At 38.5% G+C, this 19297-nt stretch overlaps 1 protein-coding gene and 1 long non-coding RNA gene across 3 annotated transcripts in view; both read left to right on the forward strand.

The window, feature by feature from the left end:
• SOS1 (SOS Ras/Rac guanine nucleotide exchange factor 1) overlaps positions 1-19297 on the forward strand; it is a 57492-nt gene that overhangs the window by 17724 nt on the left and 20471 nt on the right. For both annotated transcript variants that reach the window (XM_084515443.1, XM_084515442.1), the window contains exons 7-10: positions 874-984; positions 1089-1187; positions 13108-13235; positions 14231-14886. In XM_084515443.1, coding sequence (XP_084371569.1) covers positions 874-984; positions 1089-1187; positions 13108-13235; positions 14231-14886 — 994 coding nt within the window. The remainder of the gene's footprint in view (positions 1-873; positions 985-1088; positions 1188-13107; positions 13236-14230; positions 14887-19297) is intronic.
• Positions 5509-8209, forward strand: LOC311434956. Its single transcript, XR_014691857.1, has 2 exons — positions 5509-6709; positions 6795-8209. It is a non-coding gene; the product is annotated as an uncharacterized lncRNA (long non-coding RNA).

The following is a 19297-nucleotide window of genomic DNA, read 5'->3' on the forward strand; positions in this document are numbered from 1 at the left end:
GTCCCCAGACACCAGAGATAGTGTAATGCCTATTCTCCAGGTCTAAGAAGGATGATCCTGGAAACCAGAAGCTGATTAACCTCTCAGTCACTGGGAAATTATAAAACAAATGTTTTTGAAATTCATGTCCAGCCACACGAAGGACCAGAATGTGATTCTGAGCAGTCAGCACAGATTTACAAAGGGCAAACTCTACCTGACCAGCCTGACTGCCTTCTGAGAGGAGATGGCTGGTTCCATTGATCAAGGGAGGAGCAGTGACTATCACTTATCTGGAATTAAGCAAGGCCTTCAGCACAGGCTCCTGTAATATCCTTATAATGGGCTTGGTGAGATGTAGAGTAGCTAGCTGAACTATCAAGTGGGTGGGAAATTGGCTGGACTGCCAAGCTTGAAGGGCTGCGATCAGCAATACAAAGTTCACTTGGTGACCAATGGTTAGTGGCATTCCTCAAGGTCTGATAGTGGGGCTGATACTGCTTAATATCGGTTACTGAAATGGGAGAAGGCCTGCCTTGTGGAGTTGGTAGATGATGCCAAAACTGTGGGAGACACTGAAAGGCAATGCTTCTTCGTGAGGGACCTGCACATGCTGGAGAATGAACCTACAGGAACTTCATGGAGTTCAATAAAACATCAAGTTCTGCACCTGGGAAGTAACGACCCCATGTTGATGGTCCAGCTGCTTTGTTATGGAGCATGGCTGCTCAACAGGGCTTGGAGATCCTCAGGCATTAGCACTGTACCCTGGCTGCAGTGAAGTCTAAGCTCATGCTTAGTTATGCTAGGAAAACCATAGCCAGCAGGTTAAGGGTTCCTTTCTGTGTAGCACTTGAGATCAGTTTTGTAAAATCATTCTGTATTTCTTCATAGGAACTAGCATTTGATCCATATGAATCATATGCACAAGATATTTTGCGACCTGGTTTTCATGATCATTTTCTAAGCCAATTATCAAAGCCAGGAGCAGCATTTTATTTACAGGTAACTTTCTTTTTAGTAAGCATTATTATTATTGTTTATTTTCATTGCGTTATATGGTTGCTTCAATACACTTGTTTTAAGACTGAAACTTCTTTTGTTTCTAGTCAATAGGTGAAGGCTTTAAAGAAGCTGTTCAGTATGTTCTACCCCGGCTGCTCCTTGCCCCTGTTTACCACTGTCTTCATTATTTTGAACTGCTAAAAGTAAGAACATTGTGTTGATCTGAGTTTTTTTAATCATTCTGCATGTTGGATACCAAAGCTTTGTGTACTCTAGGTGTAAAACCTGCTAGAATTTGAATAATAAAACTGATGTAATGAAAAGCAGGTCATATGCTCCAGTGCACGCTATAACTGTTTTACAGCTGCTAATGCTTTTCTAATGCTTGTTCTGTTGAATAATCAAGTTACTATTAATTTAGAAAAGAAGAGAGATCTAGGTATTGATATTCTTAGAATGATGGTTTGAACGGTGGTAAGAAACAATGGCAAACAACTGTTACATAAAGTGTTCTTTCTCAAGATGTTGCTTGGTAGATTTAAAACCACAGTAAGATTTCGATCAGACTTCACTGTATTTCTGTGAAACTTTCCATGTTCTCTTTCCAGTGCCCATCCTCTGATGGGTATAGAGGTGATTACCTTCCTTCAAGGGGAAGGCTTGTGTATAGACTTCTTGAGCTTGTTGTACTGAGACCTTGCGTCACTGGGTTAACAGTAAAGGCTGCGTTACATCTGTGTGTATAGGTAATAGCTACAGAATGTTTTTTAGGGAGGATTTATCAATTAGCATTGAATATTAATCTTTAAGAAGAACACTATGAGTAAAACTTTCAAGTAGAATCTCCGTTTTGACTTAATGTCTGAAGGAATACAAAAAGAATGCCAAGTGTTGTTTTTTGTTTTCTTTTTGAAGAAACCTGTTTTTGTTCTTCTTGAATGTTCATTTGGTTTTCTTGGGATAACGAAGTAGCTCAGTCATCCTTGAGGCTGTTTCTGCAGTTCTAACACAATTTTTACTGATTTAGATCTCAAAGTACAGTTTTGGCATGTAGCTCATCTCATATAACATGCTTTTTTTAAATTTTGGAACTTATGCTTGATCTGTTTGTCCAACTTTTCAGACATCTTTAACATATTAAACATTTCCTGACTATATGTTGGAAGGATTGTATGATGTATCTATGCAGATAAGTTTCCTCTGTTCATGCTTCTATCATACAGTGTCAAAATGCAGTACCTTATGGCTTTGTGTACTTCCACGTGAACATGGTTATTGTCTTACTTAATAGGCACGGCATAGATTAATATCTGAAATGCAAGTGTCCTGTGAGCCTCTTGCCATTGGTAATTACAGCGGAGGAGAGAAGGCATGTGCTTATGGAAGGATGGAGCTGCTTAAGTTTCTTCATTTGTGGGCAAACTGGAGTCTAAGCTAAGCCTAGCTCCAGAAGGTTATCAGTCTTTTTGCAACTCCTAACTTGTGCTGTGTGTAAAATGCCTCTGCCCTGTGTAAATGTGGTATTGGTGAGTTGGATTTAGTTCCATTTATAGTAACTTTCCATTTTTTTTGTTGTGGTCTGCCAGATGTGATACACATGATAGGCAATGATAATAAATGCATGAAGAGAGACGGTAGCTTTCATGGCGTTAGTTTCATCTGTCAGTTGGAACGTGTGTACACAGCATATGAATACCTTCATCAAATGATTTCTGCTGCAGTTTTCTTTCTTACATCTGGAATCTTCAGATAGATTCCAGCTTGGTTGTACTTAAAGGTGGTCTGAAGAAATTGCTACAGAAGGGTATTAATGGAATTCTTCTGTTGTATAATCCCCACGTTTCCCTGATGCAAGGTCATATTGAATTCTTATGTATGGTAAGAGATCTGATTTGGTGTTGGTAAGCATACCTATGAGTAATCAAACTAAATGCTACAAAAAAACATCTCTCAACATGAGAAGACAGTGTTGGCAGAGTATTGTATGTAGTGGGGGAAAATTATTTCTCTTGAATATGAGGTATTCTGAAGGATAATGGGCTTAACGTTTTTCTCTGAGCATGCTGTCTAATCTTATGTGCTTTGAAGTTATCTGTTTAAAATGCATCTCAAAGTTACCCTCTAACTACGCAGACTACAAAAAAATCAATTTCTATCCACTGATGGCTATCATATTTAGAAACTAAAGCCCTCCTGAAGTCTGGCAGGGCACCAGGAACACAAATACATGTTCTATTTTTAGCTTAAGTTTCTTGCTGTAACTTTGGAGAATTAGCATATGACTAAGGGCTGTTTTTTTTTTTTGTTTTTTCTTCAAGCAGCCTAAAAGTCCCCCAAATTTTTTATGTGAGAAACTAGATGTATAAAATAGCAGCTTCAATAGCAAATTTGCAACTAATAGGAATGTTTTTTTCTAAATGTGAACTTGTAACTGGAATGTAGGGTGGCACAAATAGTGCAGTACTCACATGAGTTGAAGATGCTTACAGGAATTTTGAATTGAATCAGGTTCTCTTTTAGATAGTGTAAATTTGTGTACTTGTGTGATACTCTCCTTTCTTTGGGTAAATAGAAGATTACTTTAAAATTACTGTTTTTTTCTAAATAGGAGTGTCTCAAAGAATATGTAAACTTTGTTCAGATAAAATAATACTTTCTGGAAAATAGGAGAACTAAATAGACATTTAATCAAGTGCAGACTTGGCTACCATGACTTAAGAATGGAAATTTCTTGTCTCTTGGCAAATACTTTTTAACTTGGAATTCTAACTGTAATGAGCTTAAATTCTCAGGATGCTTATGTTTCACGATAGCATGTAGTGGGTTTTATTTGATTTTTTTTTCAAATTTTTCTTAAATAAATGACTTTTCAATCTCTACTGACCAGCAAGTCTGCTTGAGTGGAAATACTATGTTAATGTAACTTAAAAAATAAAAATCTGATTTGGCAAGGTCTTCCAATATAAGAAACCACCCTTTCTGCAATCTGATGATATTAAATGTGTTACATGTTGCTGGAGAACACACAGGATGGCGAAATACAAGTAGTTTAGGACTAGAGTTTCTTCAGATTGATCCTGTAAAGCTTTTGTCAGCAAAAATGTTGGGCAGCACAGTCCAGTGTATTCTGGGGCTCTGAGTTCACTTTGATTCTTAGCTGTGTTTCATCCAGGCTCGTGATCCAGAGCATAACACACATAATGAAGTTGGTTTGTGATCCCATCTGTAACTGGTGTAACCCAGCCCAGGGTGGAGAATCGCTGAGTCTTAATAGTTGAACTTTGGCAGCCTGCAGAGTTTTTACAGTGTCTGCAGTTACAGATCATTGTCTTGAAATGCTGTTCGGGTTGCTTGTACTTAGTGCAGGCACTGTAATTAACAGCTTCTTTTGCTTTAATCTATTCTTAAAGCCTCCTTAAATGAATATTACGAACAAAAACACAGATTCAGACTATGCATTATTTTAATAAAGCACTTACTTATTGTCAGCATACGATTTTGTTCTCTCAAATCACTTCTTTCCAAGCACAGCAGCTTGTATGCACAATATTGGCTTGAAATAATAGTAAAAACAAGAGTATTACTGTTCTACATGTGTTTGTATGTGTAACTGCAGAAGAATATGAATTTATTTTACCTCCATTAGAGAGAATTATGTCTCTGCAAGTGTTGGAGGCCTAGTTAGAGGCCTAGTTGGAGGGCATGGAGCTTGACAGAACTGTAGCTGGTGCATGATAGGGACTGCATAGCATATTTAAGTGTTTTTTTTTGTGGAAAAAAAAAGATGGGGTGGTGTCAAAAGTGGTCTCAAGTCTAAGAAGCAGCTTCCTAAAATATGATGATAGGTGGAAAAAATTAAGCAACTCCTTCATATGGTGAATCTGCAAAGATTTAAATTATAGCTGCAGTGCTGTAAAGGTCCAGAACTTGCTCCTGTGATAGAAGTGTGAAGTGATGCAGGCAGATACATGAGGTTCTGTAGGTTTTGCTTGCCTGTGTGCTTGCTTTGACGGCATTTCTGTTGCTTTTCTCCGTAAAATGCTGGCAGGTTTAAACTCTAACATAGGTGTGTGTCTGTGTGTGAAAGCCAAAGGGAAGATGGTAAGGGAAAAATAAAACTTTATCACATGTTTCCCACAAACTTCATTACTGTTAATCTAGTTATTTGGGGGTCTCTGAGGTAAATACTGAAAAAGTCACCCAGAGTGTAAAGAAATTTTTTTTTTGCTGTGGTACTTGTTGACAGACTGTCTATATCTCCATACCTGAGATGCACGCACATATCACTTCATTTGTCAGTGACTTACGCCGTGTATGATGGAGCTGCGGTGGGGCTGCTTGTTCTGTTGTGTAGGTTTTTTTTCCTTTTTGCATAGGATACATCTGCGCTTTTGAAAAGCAGACTTCTCCTTTGGGGAAGCTTTCCGATGAGAATGAATTACCTTGGAGAGTATTCTTTCCTTTTTTTTTTTTTTTTTTTTCTTTTAACCCATTGTCCCACTAAAATTGCTTTATGGAAGAAGCTGGATAAAATCTTTCAAAAGTTAAAAGTAAAAAATCCCTCCTTTTGCTCTGCGTACTCTGCAACTCAGTGTCACTTGTGCTGTGTTGTTGTCATTCTGCTGCCAGACCAACAAATGTTGTACTTTGATCCCTTGAAGCAGAGGGTAGGGTGGCACTGTGCTAAAACCTGTTCTTATTGAGATGCCTTCTTTGAGGAATCAAATGAAGCACTAACCAAATTGAGTCTTTTCTCTTCACTTATGAATTTAACCATAGAGTTCCAGTGGCCTGCTTTCTGATCTATTTCCTAGGCATATCCACAGGGCAAAACCTCCCTGGGAATTAGGAGAGCTGTGCTAGGCAGACTGCTGGTGGTCAGTTCCTCATTCTAGTCATCACTAGTCTGCTGCTTGTGATGGTAGATGGCTCTTTAGCTTACTTGGCAGCAGTATATGCTGAACACCCAAGGACAACTTTTGTGAGACTAGATGGGTGTTGCAGGAACTTGGATGAACTTTGATTTTTTTTTTTTTTTTTCCTTCTAAATTCAAGCTTTGACACAAATAATCTAGACAGTATTGCACGTGAAGAAGCTTATTCTAGATGAGTCTTTCAATGCCTTTAGGCTGACGTTAGTTTTGTGACTGTGGCAGTCATGGTACAGTCCCTGAGAAGCTTGAGTTGCTGTGCAGTCTTTTAACAGGAGTAGTAGTCTATTTCCCTGTCCTTTTTTCCTGTTCTATGGAAAGATGTAAAAAAAAAAAAAAAAAAAAAAAAAAAAATGCAACAAGCTACATTTGTCGTTTCTATAGATTAAGTTTATGGAAAGTTTTCCCAAGTCTTCCTGTAGACGAAGTCTGCAGATGGAATTTTACTTGTCCCTCACTTCTTTTGTTGTTTTTTCGTAATCCTCTCTTAAAATCAACAGAGTTGCTTCCCAGAATGATCTCTGGAACTGTAATTTCATCTGATGAAGCATTCAAAAAATTAATGTGCTTTTATCCAAATGTAGAGGTGCCATCCACTTGAGTTCACAGCCTTGCAAACTTAGCAGGCAAAGATCAGACTTGAATTGTGTTGAAGCAGTGAAAGTAGATTTCAATCTACTTTGGAGTTGTGACAGAGAAAGGGAAGATATTTTCAAATTGAGCTGTCTTTACTTTGATGGAAAATCTTGGGGAAGAAAGTGGAAGACCTCAGTTACAAGTTTGGAATCTCATAGGTAAATATTTTGTGATATTTCAAATAAAGATCTAATTGTGTTATCAACTTAATTATGCATTTTAAATTTCTAATGTATTGTGCAGGTCTTCTGCTAATGATGAGACAAACCAAAGTGACAGTAGGAAAGAAGAGAATTTCAGAGCATGAAGGCTCTGGAAGGATCTGTGTGAACTTGTACGTTTGTTGCAGAAAGGTAATGAATCTGCTATGGAAGAGATGTCAGCATATAAAAAAAAAAAAAAAGGCAAAACAAAATATTTTGAAGAATGCAGAGCACATGCATTTTCCATGCTCTCAGAAGTCAAAGTCTGAGTAAGTCAAAGTCAAAGTAAATGAAGTGGCCATTTCCCAAGCAATGAAATCTGGGCATATAAAATGCATATATGACAGCTAGTAGCCTATAAAAAGTCTGGATATTTAGGAATTGGTTTTACAAGAACATCAAAAAATTTACTTAAAAAACAAGACTTTTTTTTTTTTTTTTACTGTTCCTTGTTGAAGTAGATGTTGATCTTGTAAGCTCAGTAATGAAAACTGTTCACATACACAAATGCCTTCTTTGGCCACTTATAAATAAAACAAAAAACACAACAACCTGAGATCAGAGTACATTGTTTCCAGCTGCACAGACCTCCACTGAAGTATCTAGCAGACTGTAGTAACATTTGAGTAGATCTAACCTAAAATATGGTCTGTTGACGGGCCATTCCCATTCATGGGAATAAATGGTGGCAGACTGGCACATGGAATCTGTTATGGGAATTTTGAAGCGCTGAACTGGTGAAACGTCACCTGACAGGCTTCTGCATTGTATATATTTCTGACTTTTGTTCAGTAGCTGTCCTAATTTGAAAAGGAACACTTCAGAGTAATGTAATTTATTCCTGAAGCAGTTTTATTTCAGTTACTGCACACACTCCCCTGAGTCCTGTCAATAAAAGCATCCATGTTAAGGAACCGAAGTAGCAATCCCTTACTGTCACACCTTTCTTTAACTAACTAGCTTTAAATGGTCTTACTTTTTTTGAACTCAAGTGAAGTTTGACAGTTAAACCTTCCATGTACCCTTCAGATGTATTTAAAGTCACATAAAGCTGTGCACGAATTGCAAAGCTTGTACTGAAAGTTGAAGCAATGCTTATTTTCATGTTTTCATGCCTTACTCATACAGTATGCTTCACAGTGGGCTGACCTCATTTTTTCATTATGAGAGTTTAAACTTAATGTGAAATAAAAGATGAAGTCTTTTGCCTCTTTTCTCTGTTTCAAAATGGACCTCCAAGAGAATGTTGGAATTCTTTGTAACTAATTATGTAGTATCTCAGGTTTAATGTTTGACGTATTTATCTAAAGTTACATAATGTAATTTACCTTTCAAAATTAAACCGAGAATTCATAGTTAATTTTGAGAGGAGAAGGTTTTGCCATTACTTTGGTAATGTTAACTCTTGTTCCACTCTTCCTGTAATGTAAATATAAATAAAGTTACATGTATGTATATCTTTATTATGCTGTGCTCAAGATTGTCCAAGTTCTTATGAAAATAAACTGACTTTTGAAATTCCAGTGCATTAAAACTGGGGATGTATGTCCAAGAATATGGCACGCTGAGTTTCCTTGAAGCTTCAAATGTGAAGTGCCCTGTAGCCTGTTGTCATTTTCCAGAAGTACAGTGTTCCCTACAGTTTTCCCCACTTGATTTTGTAGATTTCTCCATGCCTTCTAAAAATTACAGAGGTTTCTAGATATGAGAGCACATTTATCCCAGGATACTACTGCTTTGAGCTGAGTTTTTATTATCTGGAGGAATTGCAAGAAGTCAGCACTCTCAGGAACTCTATTACATTAAGAAAACGCTTCCAGCATTCTTTTTTGGTTTTTGTCTTTGTTTTTTGTAGCAGAATGTCAGCAAATCTATCAGCTTGCATTTGTAAGAAGAGAAATGCTGTTTGGTTTTTATTCTTGTTTATAAAAGATTTTCTTCTTCTCTGAAACACGTTGAAGAAAGTGTTGAGGCCTAAGAACAAAAGCTGGAGTAAGTGATGTCAGTGCGCTTCAAGTTCTCACGCATGTTGAGAGTTGTTTGTTTATGTAGCATTTCCCTACAGAGAAGATAGCTAGGTCATACTACAGCTCAGGCTTCCTTTGTCAGCTATCAAAGTGTTTTGTTGCCTCCCTGTGGGCTTCAGGATATCTGAAGAAAATGCCTGGCAGTTTTTGAAGATGCCTCTCTGAAACTCTCTGAAACAACGCTAGTTTGGGCTAGTTCTGAAAACTGCTGTATGCGGCTTGTTCTTTTAATGTGGGACCTCTTAGGCATTCAGCTTCCTGGCTTGATGTTTTGGGAGACAACAACTTGTTAGCACCTCAAATCAAGTGGTCTTAAACAAATTCAGTTACGATTTCCCTGCCTCCTGTATGCTGTTGGCTATGACAGGCCTCTCCTCAGATAAATCAGGGAACCTGCAGTGTACAAATTCCAGTGGATATATTAATATAAAACTTATAGGGAGACAGCAGACTAGATCTTGAGGTAAACTCAGAGGTACAAGGTTTTATATCCCTTGTGACACTTGTTAATATTGCTATATTTGTGTGTTCTCATCATATGTGTAAATATCTTTTTCTTCATTGTCTTTCTAGATAGATGTGTCCCACACAGGCTAGGAGAAAGGACTGCTGTGGAGTAAACTTGCAGTATATAAGGAGGATTTTTTTTTTATCTCTTTGGAACTTCCTGTTAATTGGCTTTATAAATATTACCTAATCCTTGCATTATGCAGCAGGTAGAAGAAAATACCTCATCTTCCCCTTCTTGATATCTTTTCAGCGTTTGCAGCGTAGGATGTAGAGTGCTTGTTTTTATTACAAATTTCCCCTTGGAAAATAAACTGCCAAGTTTGTTTTCTTCAAATAACCTGGACTGGCAGGGATACTGCGCCTATTTCATTATTAATTAAAATTATTACTATTATAAGTTGATAACTTGTAAGATTATTAAAAATACCTTAATGACTAATACTACTGATAATCAGAAATCTGCATCTCCTTCCTGTGATAATAAAGTATTCTTCATTTAAGTAGAAGACATTTAAATCAAGAAAGCACACTTCTTAGCATCTACCTGATTCATTCATTAGAGGGCACTGCACGTCTACAGAAAAACCAGTGGGATTGGCAGAGAACCTCGAATGCATTTCCAGTGTTGCCATTTCACTTCCTATAACCTCCTCTACCGAACTGTCTGGGGGCAGTTCGGTAGAGGCAAGATGAAATACATTGCAGTGTATTAAGCTCAGTTTTGACTGTTTGCTTTTGATAGCAGTTTATGGTAATTATGTAAGGCGAGAAAATAAAAAATTCAAATTGTGTTCTCAAGAAATGTCTTCAGCACACCATATGATTTGCAATTTGTGTTGGTCTACATGTGATACATACTTCTACATACTACTTCCTGAATATTAAATCTGGAGTATAATTACAGTCATTGATCTTAGATTTTGTTTGTGTATATGGTTGGAAATGTGTGTTGCTTCCATTGCATCCAGATGCAGAAATGTCATTAAACATCTGCTTTCTCTCTTTCTCTCCACCTCTGTATCCAAACATGTAGTTTGTTTTTGGACATGGATTTCTCTGATGTATATGAAAATGTATATGAAAATCTTCTTGCAACTGGAGAGAAATTACTTTAAAAAACATTTTTATAAATATCATACAGGAGTAGTTTGCTTTACAGCAATGAGTGTTAGTCTGCATGTTCCTGAAGAGAAGGGATAGGCAGTTGTTTCTCCAGGTACTGTGGCGTAAGGCACTAGAATAACTAGAATATCCTTAGTTGGAAGGAACCTGAGTGGATCAATGGGTCCAACTCCTGGATCCATACAATACTACCCAAAAACCGGACACACTATGTCTGAGAGCGTTGTCCAAATGCTTCTTCAGCTCTGGCAGTCTCAGTGCTGTGACTACACTGGGGAGCCTGTCCCACTGCCCGACCACCCTCTTGGTGAAGATCCTTTTCCTCATATCCAACCTGAACCCTACCCATTGCCCCTTTGTGCTATTGAGAAAATCCTTCTATGCTTAGTGGATTTTTATTATCCTGTTTGGTTTAGCTTTCCTCTTACACGCATTAACCTACCTTTGCAAGTTTTTTTTTTTTTTTTTTTTATATATTTTCCAAACTTCAAAAACATTCTTCACTTTTTGGGATATGAGACATGTTTGTTCTGCTGTATGGTAGACTTCTCTTATAGACTGAAATATTTGGGTTATATACACAGTTTTAAAATAAGGAAATGATTTTATGAGCTTTGTTGCATTTAAGCTTGATTTTTGTCCAACTTGTATTTTGCGTTCCTTTTGCTGCTTGCCTTATCTCCTGCGATTCTCTTTCAAGTGAATGGCAAAATACAGTAGGATCTTATGGATCTAATAAAGCTTATTTTAAAGAGGCTTGTTTAAAACAATCCTGTCTAGTTTTGAAGGGTCGGTAGCCAGGAGATGGTTGGAAATCCAGCCAACCTCCTTCTGATGCAGGCTGATGAAGAGGCAGTGCTCAAAACCAAGGGCCTCCTTTGAACTCTTGTGCGGTAACAGTGCAAAAGCTTGGAGGGTGTGAGGGTGTTACACCTTGTTCTTAGCTTTCTTTCAGGATTTTTGCCAGCAGTGCTGCACCTGCCTCATTTGTATGAATTCCTTTCTGAAAGCAGATGATCTGTACAACTGAAGTAAAGGGGAGGCAATACATGTGTGTGTTAAATCCAGAGAGAGTATGACAAGGGTAGGCTATTCATTCACGGAGGGAGGTTAAACCTGTATTGGTTGTTGTCAGCCCTATTTCAGTGCTTGTTGCACGATCAGGCACTTGTGGTTGATGTTGAGCTGCAGTATGACAGACAGATTGTGCTAAGTGAGCTGAAGCTGCCTAGAGTAAAAGGTGTGGTTTTGATGGCTAACAACACAAATAAAGCACTGTCTGGCATTGACAGCTTTTGCACTGAACGTTGAGCTCTGGTCAGGGAAAAAAAAAATAATGCTGTTAACTGACTCATTCATATATCAATTGTGAATGTGTTTTATTGAGTTGGGCTTAGGAAAACAATGCTTCCATTTCATACTGGGAGCAAACCACGCGATCGGACTCTTTGCAAGGGTGTCTGTTATTCTGCTTCATGCCAGCGCCTCGCTTCGCTTTTACCTCCTCTGTCAAAATAAATCTTTCAGTTGCGTGGAGCCAGTTCTTGGTGTAATAGTCTGAAATGCGTATCAATTATTTACAGGATTAATATGGGATACCTCAGTTTTATGTCTAAGCCACAGCTGTAGGCACTGTTGTTTTTCACTGAGCATCAGGTGAAGCACTTCTGTGCTTTAGGCTACAAGGTTTAAGAAGAAAATGTCATTATTGTTGGATAAAAGCATAGGTTGTTTTGTACAAGTCATCTGTCACAGCCAGTAGGTAGGCACAAAATATTAGTATTAACCCTTTCACTGCAGCTTTAGTTTATAATTGTGTTGCTTTGTCTTTTAAGAAAGGTGGAAGTAAATGTGTTACTACAGCTGCGTAGTCAGATAGGGACTTCATGTACGCTGGTTTTACAAGCTGGCTGTAGTTAGATGCCACTTTATTTTCTGAATAGTCATGGAAGAACAGTTACTTCTCCCTGCCATCCTTCTGGTTTCTGTTCTTTACCTTTCCCCTTCTTTTTTTCCACGTGAAAATTCACGGTCCTGGTGGACAAGATGAATGTGAGCCTGCAAAATCCCCTCACAGTAGCTGAGGCCCCAAGTCCATCCTGTGCTGTTCTACCAAGCAGGTAGCCAGCATGGTTGAGGGATTTGGTAGCCCCAGTTCCCCAGTGACCAGTTTGGGCTTTATCTTTGACATCAGTGTATTGAAGTGGTGCTGCTGAAAGGCTGTCGAGATGCTTGGGAGGATGGAGTGTGTGGTGGAGGAGGAGGAGAAACGGGGGGAGTGGGCTTATTAAATCTGGAGGAAAGGAGGGTCAGGAGAGAGTGAACCTTCCTGCTGTTTTCCACCATGTGATGGGGCTGGAGATGTGGATCTCCTTCTCTAAGTCCTTCTAGGAGGTAACACATTTAATGGGTTCTTTTTTGGAGATGCAAGGTGAATCAAAGTAGCTTGTGTGTCGTCTGTACATGGGGGACTGGTGGCTGCTGCTCTCGTCTTAAAAGAGATTGAGTTTAGCAGAGAATTTTGTCTCTTGCCTGTGTCAGTAATGCACCTGATTATTTTCTTAATTTTAATAACAGACATGAGCATGCCAAATCAGCAAGTTGTTGGATTTGTTCTTCCTAGGTCAAACTTCTGGATTTGCACGTAGCAAAACGCTTGTAATACTTACTGTGTGTGACTTTCAATGTTCACAGCAACTAGAAGAAAAGAGTGAGGATGAAGAGGATAAAGAATGCTTAAAGCAAGCAATAACAGCCCTACTGAATCTTCAAAGCAGTATGGAACGGATATGCTCCAAAAGTCTTGCAAAACGAAGGCTTAGGTAAACACGTTTCCATTTTTCCTGCTTTCTGCTCTTAGTGCTTTGCTATAAATCCAGGGCTCCCAGTTTCCTCTTTTAGTAAACAATGAACAAAATAGTTTGTGACAAGCCTGCTTTTTCAGAGGAAGTGACATCAAAGCCAAGATAATTTGTTATTGTTTTAAAACCGTTCGAATTTCTGTGTGTCCTTGCATACTGCTAGTTGAAACGTTCTGAAAATTCACGGGTAAGTAGAAAGCTACAGCATTTGCCACTTTCTTATGCTCAGATTAAAAATACTCTAAAAATATTTTAGAAGTGCATTTGTGTGATTAGAAGGAAATGTTCTTGAATTTGAAACTGCTTAAAGCAATTTGAAGAGCTTTATGTGCAACGGCTAGTTAAAGTTACAGCTGGATAACAGAAATAGATACGTATATAAAATTTGGTAGCAGTGTTATAGTGAAATCTTGGATTATATCGTTTGTAATTTGATTTAATGCTAATGTTTATTTTCTTAAACAGTTATTTAAGCATGTTAAGATTGTACTTTTGATCTTAAGATTGTTTCAGTATTTTCTTTTCTCAACAAGATTTCTACTGTTAAGCGTTATATTTAGGTTCGGACGTGAATGCATTTTAACAGCTTATTTTCTCTGAGTGTGCTTCTTTAAATTAATGCTTTCTAAAATTGTTTGTCAGCTCTAAGAGTAAGTGATGTACTAGGCTAAGAAGCACTAACAGCCTGCCTACTTCTGGTTGCCTGTGTTTAGGTAAAACATTTGTTGCATAGAAGCTAAGTGGGAACTTTGTCAGTTGGTGCACTTAGGAAAAACATTAGTCAAGCCTTGTAATAGTGTTTTCAGGAGAAGAACCTGATACTGGGTGTTTAAACTGTGTTCTCAGCGGAGTTCTCACCACTCAGAGATTATCTTGTGTTGTTGTTGCTAGTGGTGGTTGTGATTTTTGAATCATCGTATACTAATAGGCTGCCTTTTTCCCATCCTGCGTTGAAGTGAATCTGCATGCCGATTCTATACTCAGCAGATGAAGGGGAAACAGCTAGCAATTAAGAAAATGAATGAAATCCAGAAAAATATTGATGGTTGGGAGGGTAAGGACATCGGCCAATGCTGTAACGAGTTCATCATGGAAGGAACGCTCACACGTGTGGGAGCAAAGCATGAGAGACACATCTTTCTATTTGATGGCTTGATGATTTGCTGTAAGTCAAATCACGGCCAGCCAAGACTTCCTGGTGCTAGCAATGCAGAATATCGTCTAAAAGAGAAGTTCTTCATGCGAAAGGTACAAATCAATGACAAAGACGACACTAATGAGTACAGACATGCTTTTGAAATCATCTTAAAAGATGAGAACAGTGTTATTTTTGCTGCTAAATCAGCTGAAGAGAAAAACAACTGGATGGCAGCATTGATATCTTTGCAATACAGAAGCACGCTGGAAAGGATGTTGGATGTAACGATGTTGCAGGAAGAAAAAGAGGAGCAGATGAGATTTCCAAATCCTGAGCTTTACAGGTTTGCAGAACCTGACTCTGAAGAGAACATTGTGTTTGAAGAAAACATGCAGCCCAAATCCGGAATCCCGATCATCAAGGCAGGAACCGTAGTCAAGCTTATCGAGAGGCTGACTTACCACATGTATGCAGGTGAGGCCCTTTATTTCCATAACCAGAGAAGCTGATGACTGGTTTAGGCTTCTGATTTTCTGTATTAAATATGTATAGCAAAATATATACAGTAGGTAAAAAGCCAGTGTGCTTTGCAGTGCACAAATTGTGGAATGCATTTTGAGTTAAGGTTCAGAATTTGAAATTTGCACTGCTGTAGCAATTAAAAATACAAATATATTTTTTGGTTGAACACAGCAGGATAGGCATGTGCATAAGGTTATTCTCATGTGAGGGATTGGGCGGGGGGTCAGGGTCCAGCAGGAATTGAGCTCCAGACAATACTTCTTCCTGTATGCCCCAGGCTACAAGAATTGCCTTCCCTCAAGACTTCCATGGCTGGGTGGCACATGAAGGGGCTAGTACGGCAGACAAGAATTGTGGGCCTGGTTTCTTCAGTTAAGAGTTGCACTTCATAAACTATTACCTGTGTCCATGCTGATGTCAAATGAATAGATCAAATAACAGCTTGCTAGAAGCAGGCACTTGCATGATTTTCACCTTAATCAGAAATGCAGTGCGGATTTGATTCAAGAACTTTTGACTTCAGGTTTCTCTTTGTTTTGTGAAGATACGTTTATTTTTGTGAAGGTATGTTAATGTTTGTGTGGTGAATGGCATTTTTGTGAAACTGAATGGCTCATCCAGTCCCATCTCTGCGTGGAGTTTTTCTTGATAATTTTCCAGGATTTTTATAAGCTGTGATGAAAAGCATAGGCTTGGGTTTGTTCGTTTGTTTTCTTTGATTCTACCTGTATGGGCACTTATTCTAAACCTTACGCATCTTGGTAAAAGTACTTCTCATACTCAGCTGCAGATTTTTGTCTGCCTTTTCACTCCTTACTCCAAGAAATTGTTCTTCTGCAGCTCTATCTTGGTGGAACTGGACTCCAGCATTGAGCAGGAATGTTTGTTTGGAAGGAGCCAGGAGTAAACAGAATATAATTAATACAGTTTAGTATTTTTATTTTTAAAGTGCTTCCAAATAAATCTGTTTACTCCATTACTTTTGTTGCTCTTCTCCATACGTCATTCAGTTTAGCTTTCCTATCACTTACTGGAAACGCAAATGCAATGTCTTGCTGGCAGCTTTAACCAGAGAAGATTTGTGCCTGTCTTCATTTTCTTGTGGTTTTATAAACTTTTAGCTGTTGGCTTCAAATTTTACAGGCACGATTTATGACAATTTTATGGGTTTGGAAGTTAGAGTAAAACAATTCAGTGTTAGAGAAAGGAAGAGTGGCTTTTTTTTTTTGTTCTGTTTTGAGCTAAAATTGTATTTGGCAGAGAATTAGCAGAACCAGTACTGCTTTAGTGACATGTTTGCTGTGTTTTGGCTACTTTGCATACCACTGGGAATTGGCCTTCTATATGTAGAGGGACTCTTGTTGTCCCCAGATCCATTGGTTAGATCCACGTTCACTTCCACAGGCATTGAAATCCCTGCTCACAACAGCCACAATTTAATGAAGCCTGAGGTAGGTAGCTCGAAGCCCGCTGTTAGAGTTGTGTGATGTTGACCAAACCACTCTTTGGCTCACCTGAGAATACGGGTACTGCAAAATAGCCTGAAGCCCTTGGATCTGTTCTCCCCCACAAAAAAAAATAGGGGAAGGAAAGAAAGAAATTGGTTGTCTTGTGATGTATTTGGCCCATCACTGTAACCTTAGAGATCTGAGCGCAACATGCGTGGCTCTGATGCTGAATTGCTTGGTTGTGTGTCATTTCTCTAAGCTCTTATCTTTCATTACATAGCTTCTGGTTGGTAGCTGGTTCTCTGTGGAGACGAATGTAGTCATTCTAACCATTCTTCGCTGTCTTTTCCAGGGAAACAAAGGAATAGATTTAGTGACTCAGCCAAAAAGGCTCTGTTGTACAGGAAACGAGGTCCATTTACTATGTAAATCATTCAGTGTTTTGTTGCATTTTATGAGATGCAGTGAGTAGGGCGACAGCTTTCCATAGTAACCCTTTAACTGTTCTGGGCGTGCATCAGCTGAGTTCAGGGCTTCTCTTCTGCTCTCAGGTGTAGGAACACGGATGTCCCTGTGGTATGTAGCTAAACAGCTACAGATGGTGGATTTCTTATTGCCCCACAAAGGATTGTGTGTGTGCTTACCATCTTAAAAGAATTGTGTTGACTTCATGTACATATGCCAGAATAGCAAGTTGTAACTTACTAAGGTGTATTTCCTCAAGTGTAGGTAGCCCCGCATATGACAATGTCAAGGCAGATATTTTGGGAGTCTTCTCTTGTAAGTCAAATACTATAAGGAGTAATTACAGATATGGTCGCAAAGGATATGCCAGTTTGGTGGAAATAGCTGAAAAAGGGGAGTTATTGGCAGGGGATGAGCTCTGCAGCCACCACCAGAGGTAAAGCAGAGAGAAAACCCTGGGGGCTGCCTGGCCAGGAGGTGCAGCGGGCTGTCAAAACCCTCCTCTGGTGGAACAGCAGAGCTGGGAGAGGTCTCCTAAAGCAACTTGCCTTGTGTTTTCACCCGAGATGCTGCCCTCTAATTAGAAATTCAGATTCTGACCCCGTTTCCGTATTCTGGTGGTTTTTACTTGTTTTAATGTGTTTCTGTGGTTATCTCCTCCTCCTGATGCTTGCTTAAGAGCAGCTCGGCTAGGTGGTACCGAGATTTGAAAGCCATGGCCTTTTTTTTTTTTTTATCTATAGGGCAGTGCTCTTCTATTTTTAAAGCTTTGATATGTTAAGAGTGCTTGTGCGTCATCGTAGTGTCCGTTTCCTTTCTTAAGGAATTCAAGGGTGATTATTTATAAATCCTTGTAGAACAAGTTATTGTTCTTTTTTAGCTTTCAAATTGGCTGTATTGAAGAGAGAATTATCACATGAGCAGACATCCTGGCTAACCAGTGTGTTGTCTGCATTTTTTTTAACACTTGCTCATATATTGTACGCTATTTTGAGTTGCAGATTTTGCTAGTAAGATAACGGAGTTAGATTTCATTTTCTGATTTACTTCATTTGAAATTCAATATGCATTGTAGATTTAGACACTGAGTCTACCTGTAAATAACAATAGCTATGACTCAGAGCTTGCAGCGATCTGAAAACGTTGATTGCGGTGGAGGCTCGCTTCTCTTTCATGCAGACAAATGCTGTTTGGGGCAGTTGCTGCCTACTACAGAATGCAAGCTCTGAAAACATGAGTTATTGTGTTTAGTTGAGTTACTACTTGTTTTTTGGGACATGAAAAATCATATGTTTGCATGATGAGGACAGTGGGGACAGGGATCACATTCTTTGTGCAAAAAGATTTGGAGGTTTGCCTTTGAAAAGACTATACGGTTTCAAGGAGAGGTGAGAGGTATTGTGATAAGAAAAACAGTAATGAAGGAAATTGAGATGATAAAACACACTAGCCAGTGTATTGTGTAGGAAATGGGAATTAGCATACAACAGAAAGGCAAGGAAATGCTGCGTGGCACAACATGGTTAATCTGCGTGATGGATTGTAGTAAATTAAACGAGGAGTTCAGTGGGATTTCAAAAAAGGTAGGATATTCGCTCAGATGGATGAGATGCTGGTAAGTAGTTTGAGGATTTTTATGAGGGTCTTAAAACCCCACATTCCAGGAAACAAATCCAAATGTGAAATTGGTGTGTAGTTTTAGGTCAAATAATGCTGGGTTTCTTCCTGCATTACAACCTATAGGAACTCGTTTCAAGTGGTACATGCTGTTCAGCCAATTCGTACTAGACAAATTACCCTTTTTTTTGAAAAATATATATGCATTTAATATGTAAAGTCATTGCAACCTGCTCGTGAGTTTTGTTTAGTGATAGCAATGCTAGATTGGTTTCTAGTCAGCTCTGTGTAGTGCCAGCATGCTGTCACTGCATTTCCTCATACTTGAAAACAAATGATTTTGCTTTTGTAATTAAGGGAAGTGCATTGCTTTCTGTTTTGAATACTTGTTTTTAAAGCTGATATGAATGTTTTAAAGATACTGATATGTACTTAATCAGTTAATATGAAATGTACTTATTTTCTTGAGGTAAAATAAAATCAGTACAACTGTAGGCTAACTGAAAAAAATACCTAGCCTACCTTAACCACAGCTGCTCATAAGTTGTACCAGTTTTGGGAAAACATTCTACCCTGGAAGAGTTAGGCCAATTTTTATCCAATGCAGTGTTGATTGTTCTGTTTTCTGAGTTGTTTGTTTGTCTTCCTCTTTGTCAAGAACGGCTGTTTACTAGATGGCTCATAAATAAAATGATCTGTTATTTTCAAAGTTGTTGAAAGAGAATCCTGTCTTTTAATAATTGAAGGGAAATAGCCATTTTTATGATTTGTCAAATGGAGTTAAAATTGCTTTTAAATTCTGCTTTTTATTTCTATTTTAAGAGATTGTGAAT

The sequence above is a fragment of the Aythya ferina genome (genome assembly GCF_964211825.1).
Source record: "Aythya ferina genome assembly, chromosome: 3".
NCBI lineage: Eukaryota > Metazoa > Chordata > Aves > Anseriformes > Anatidae > Aythya > Aythya ferina.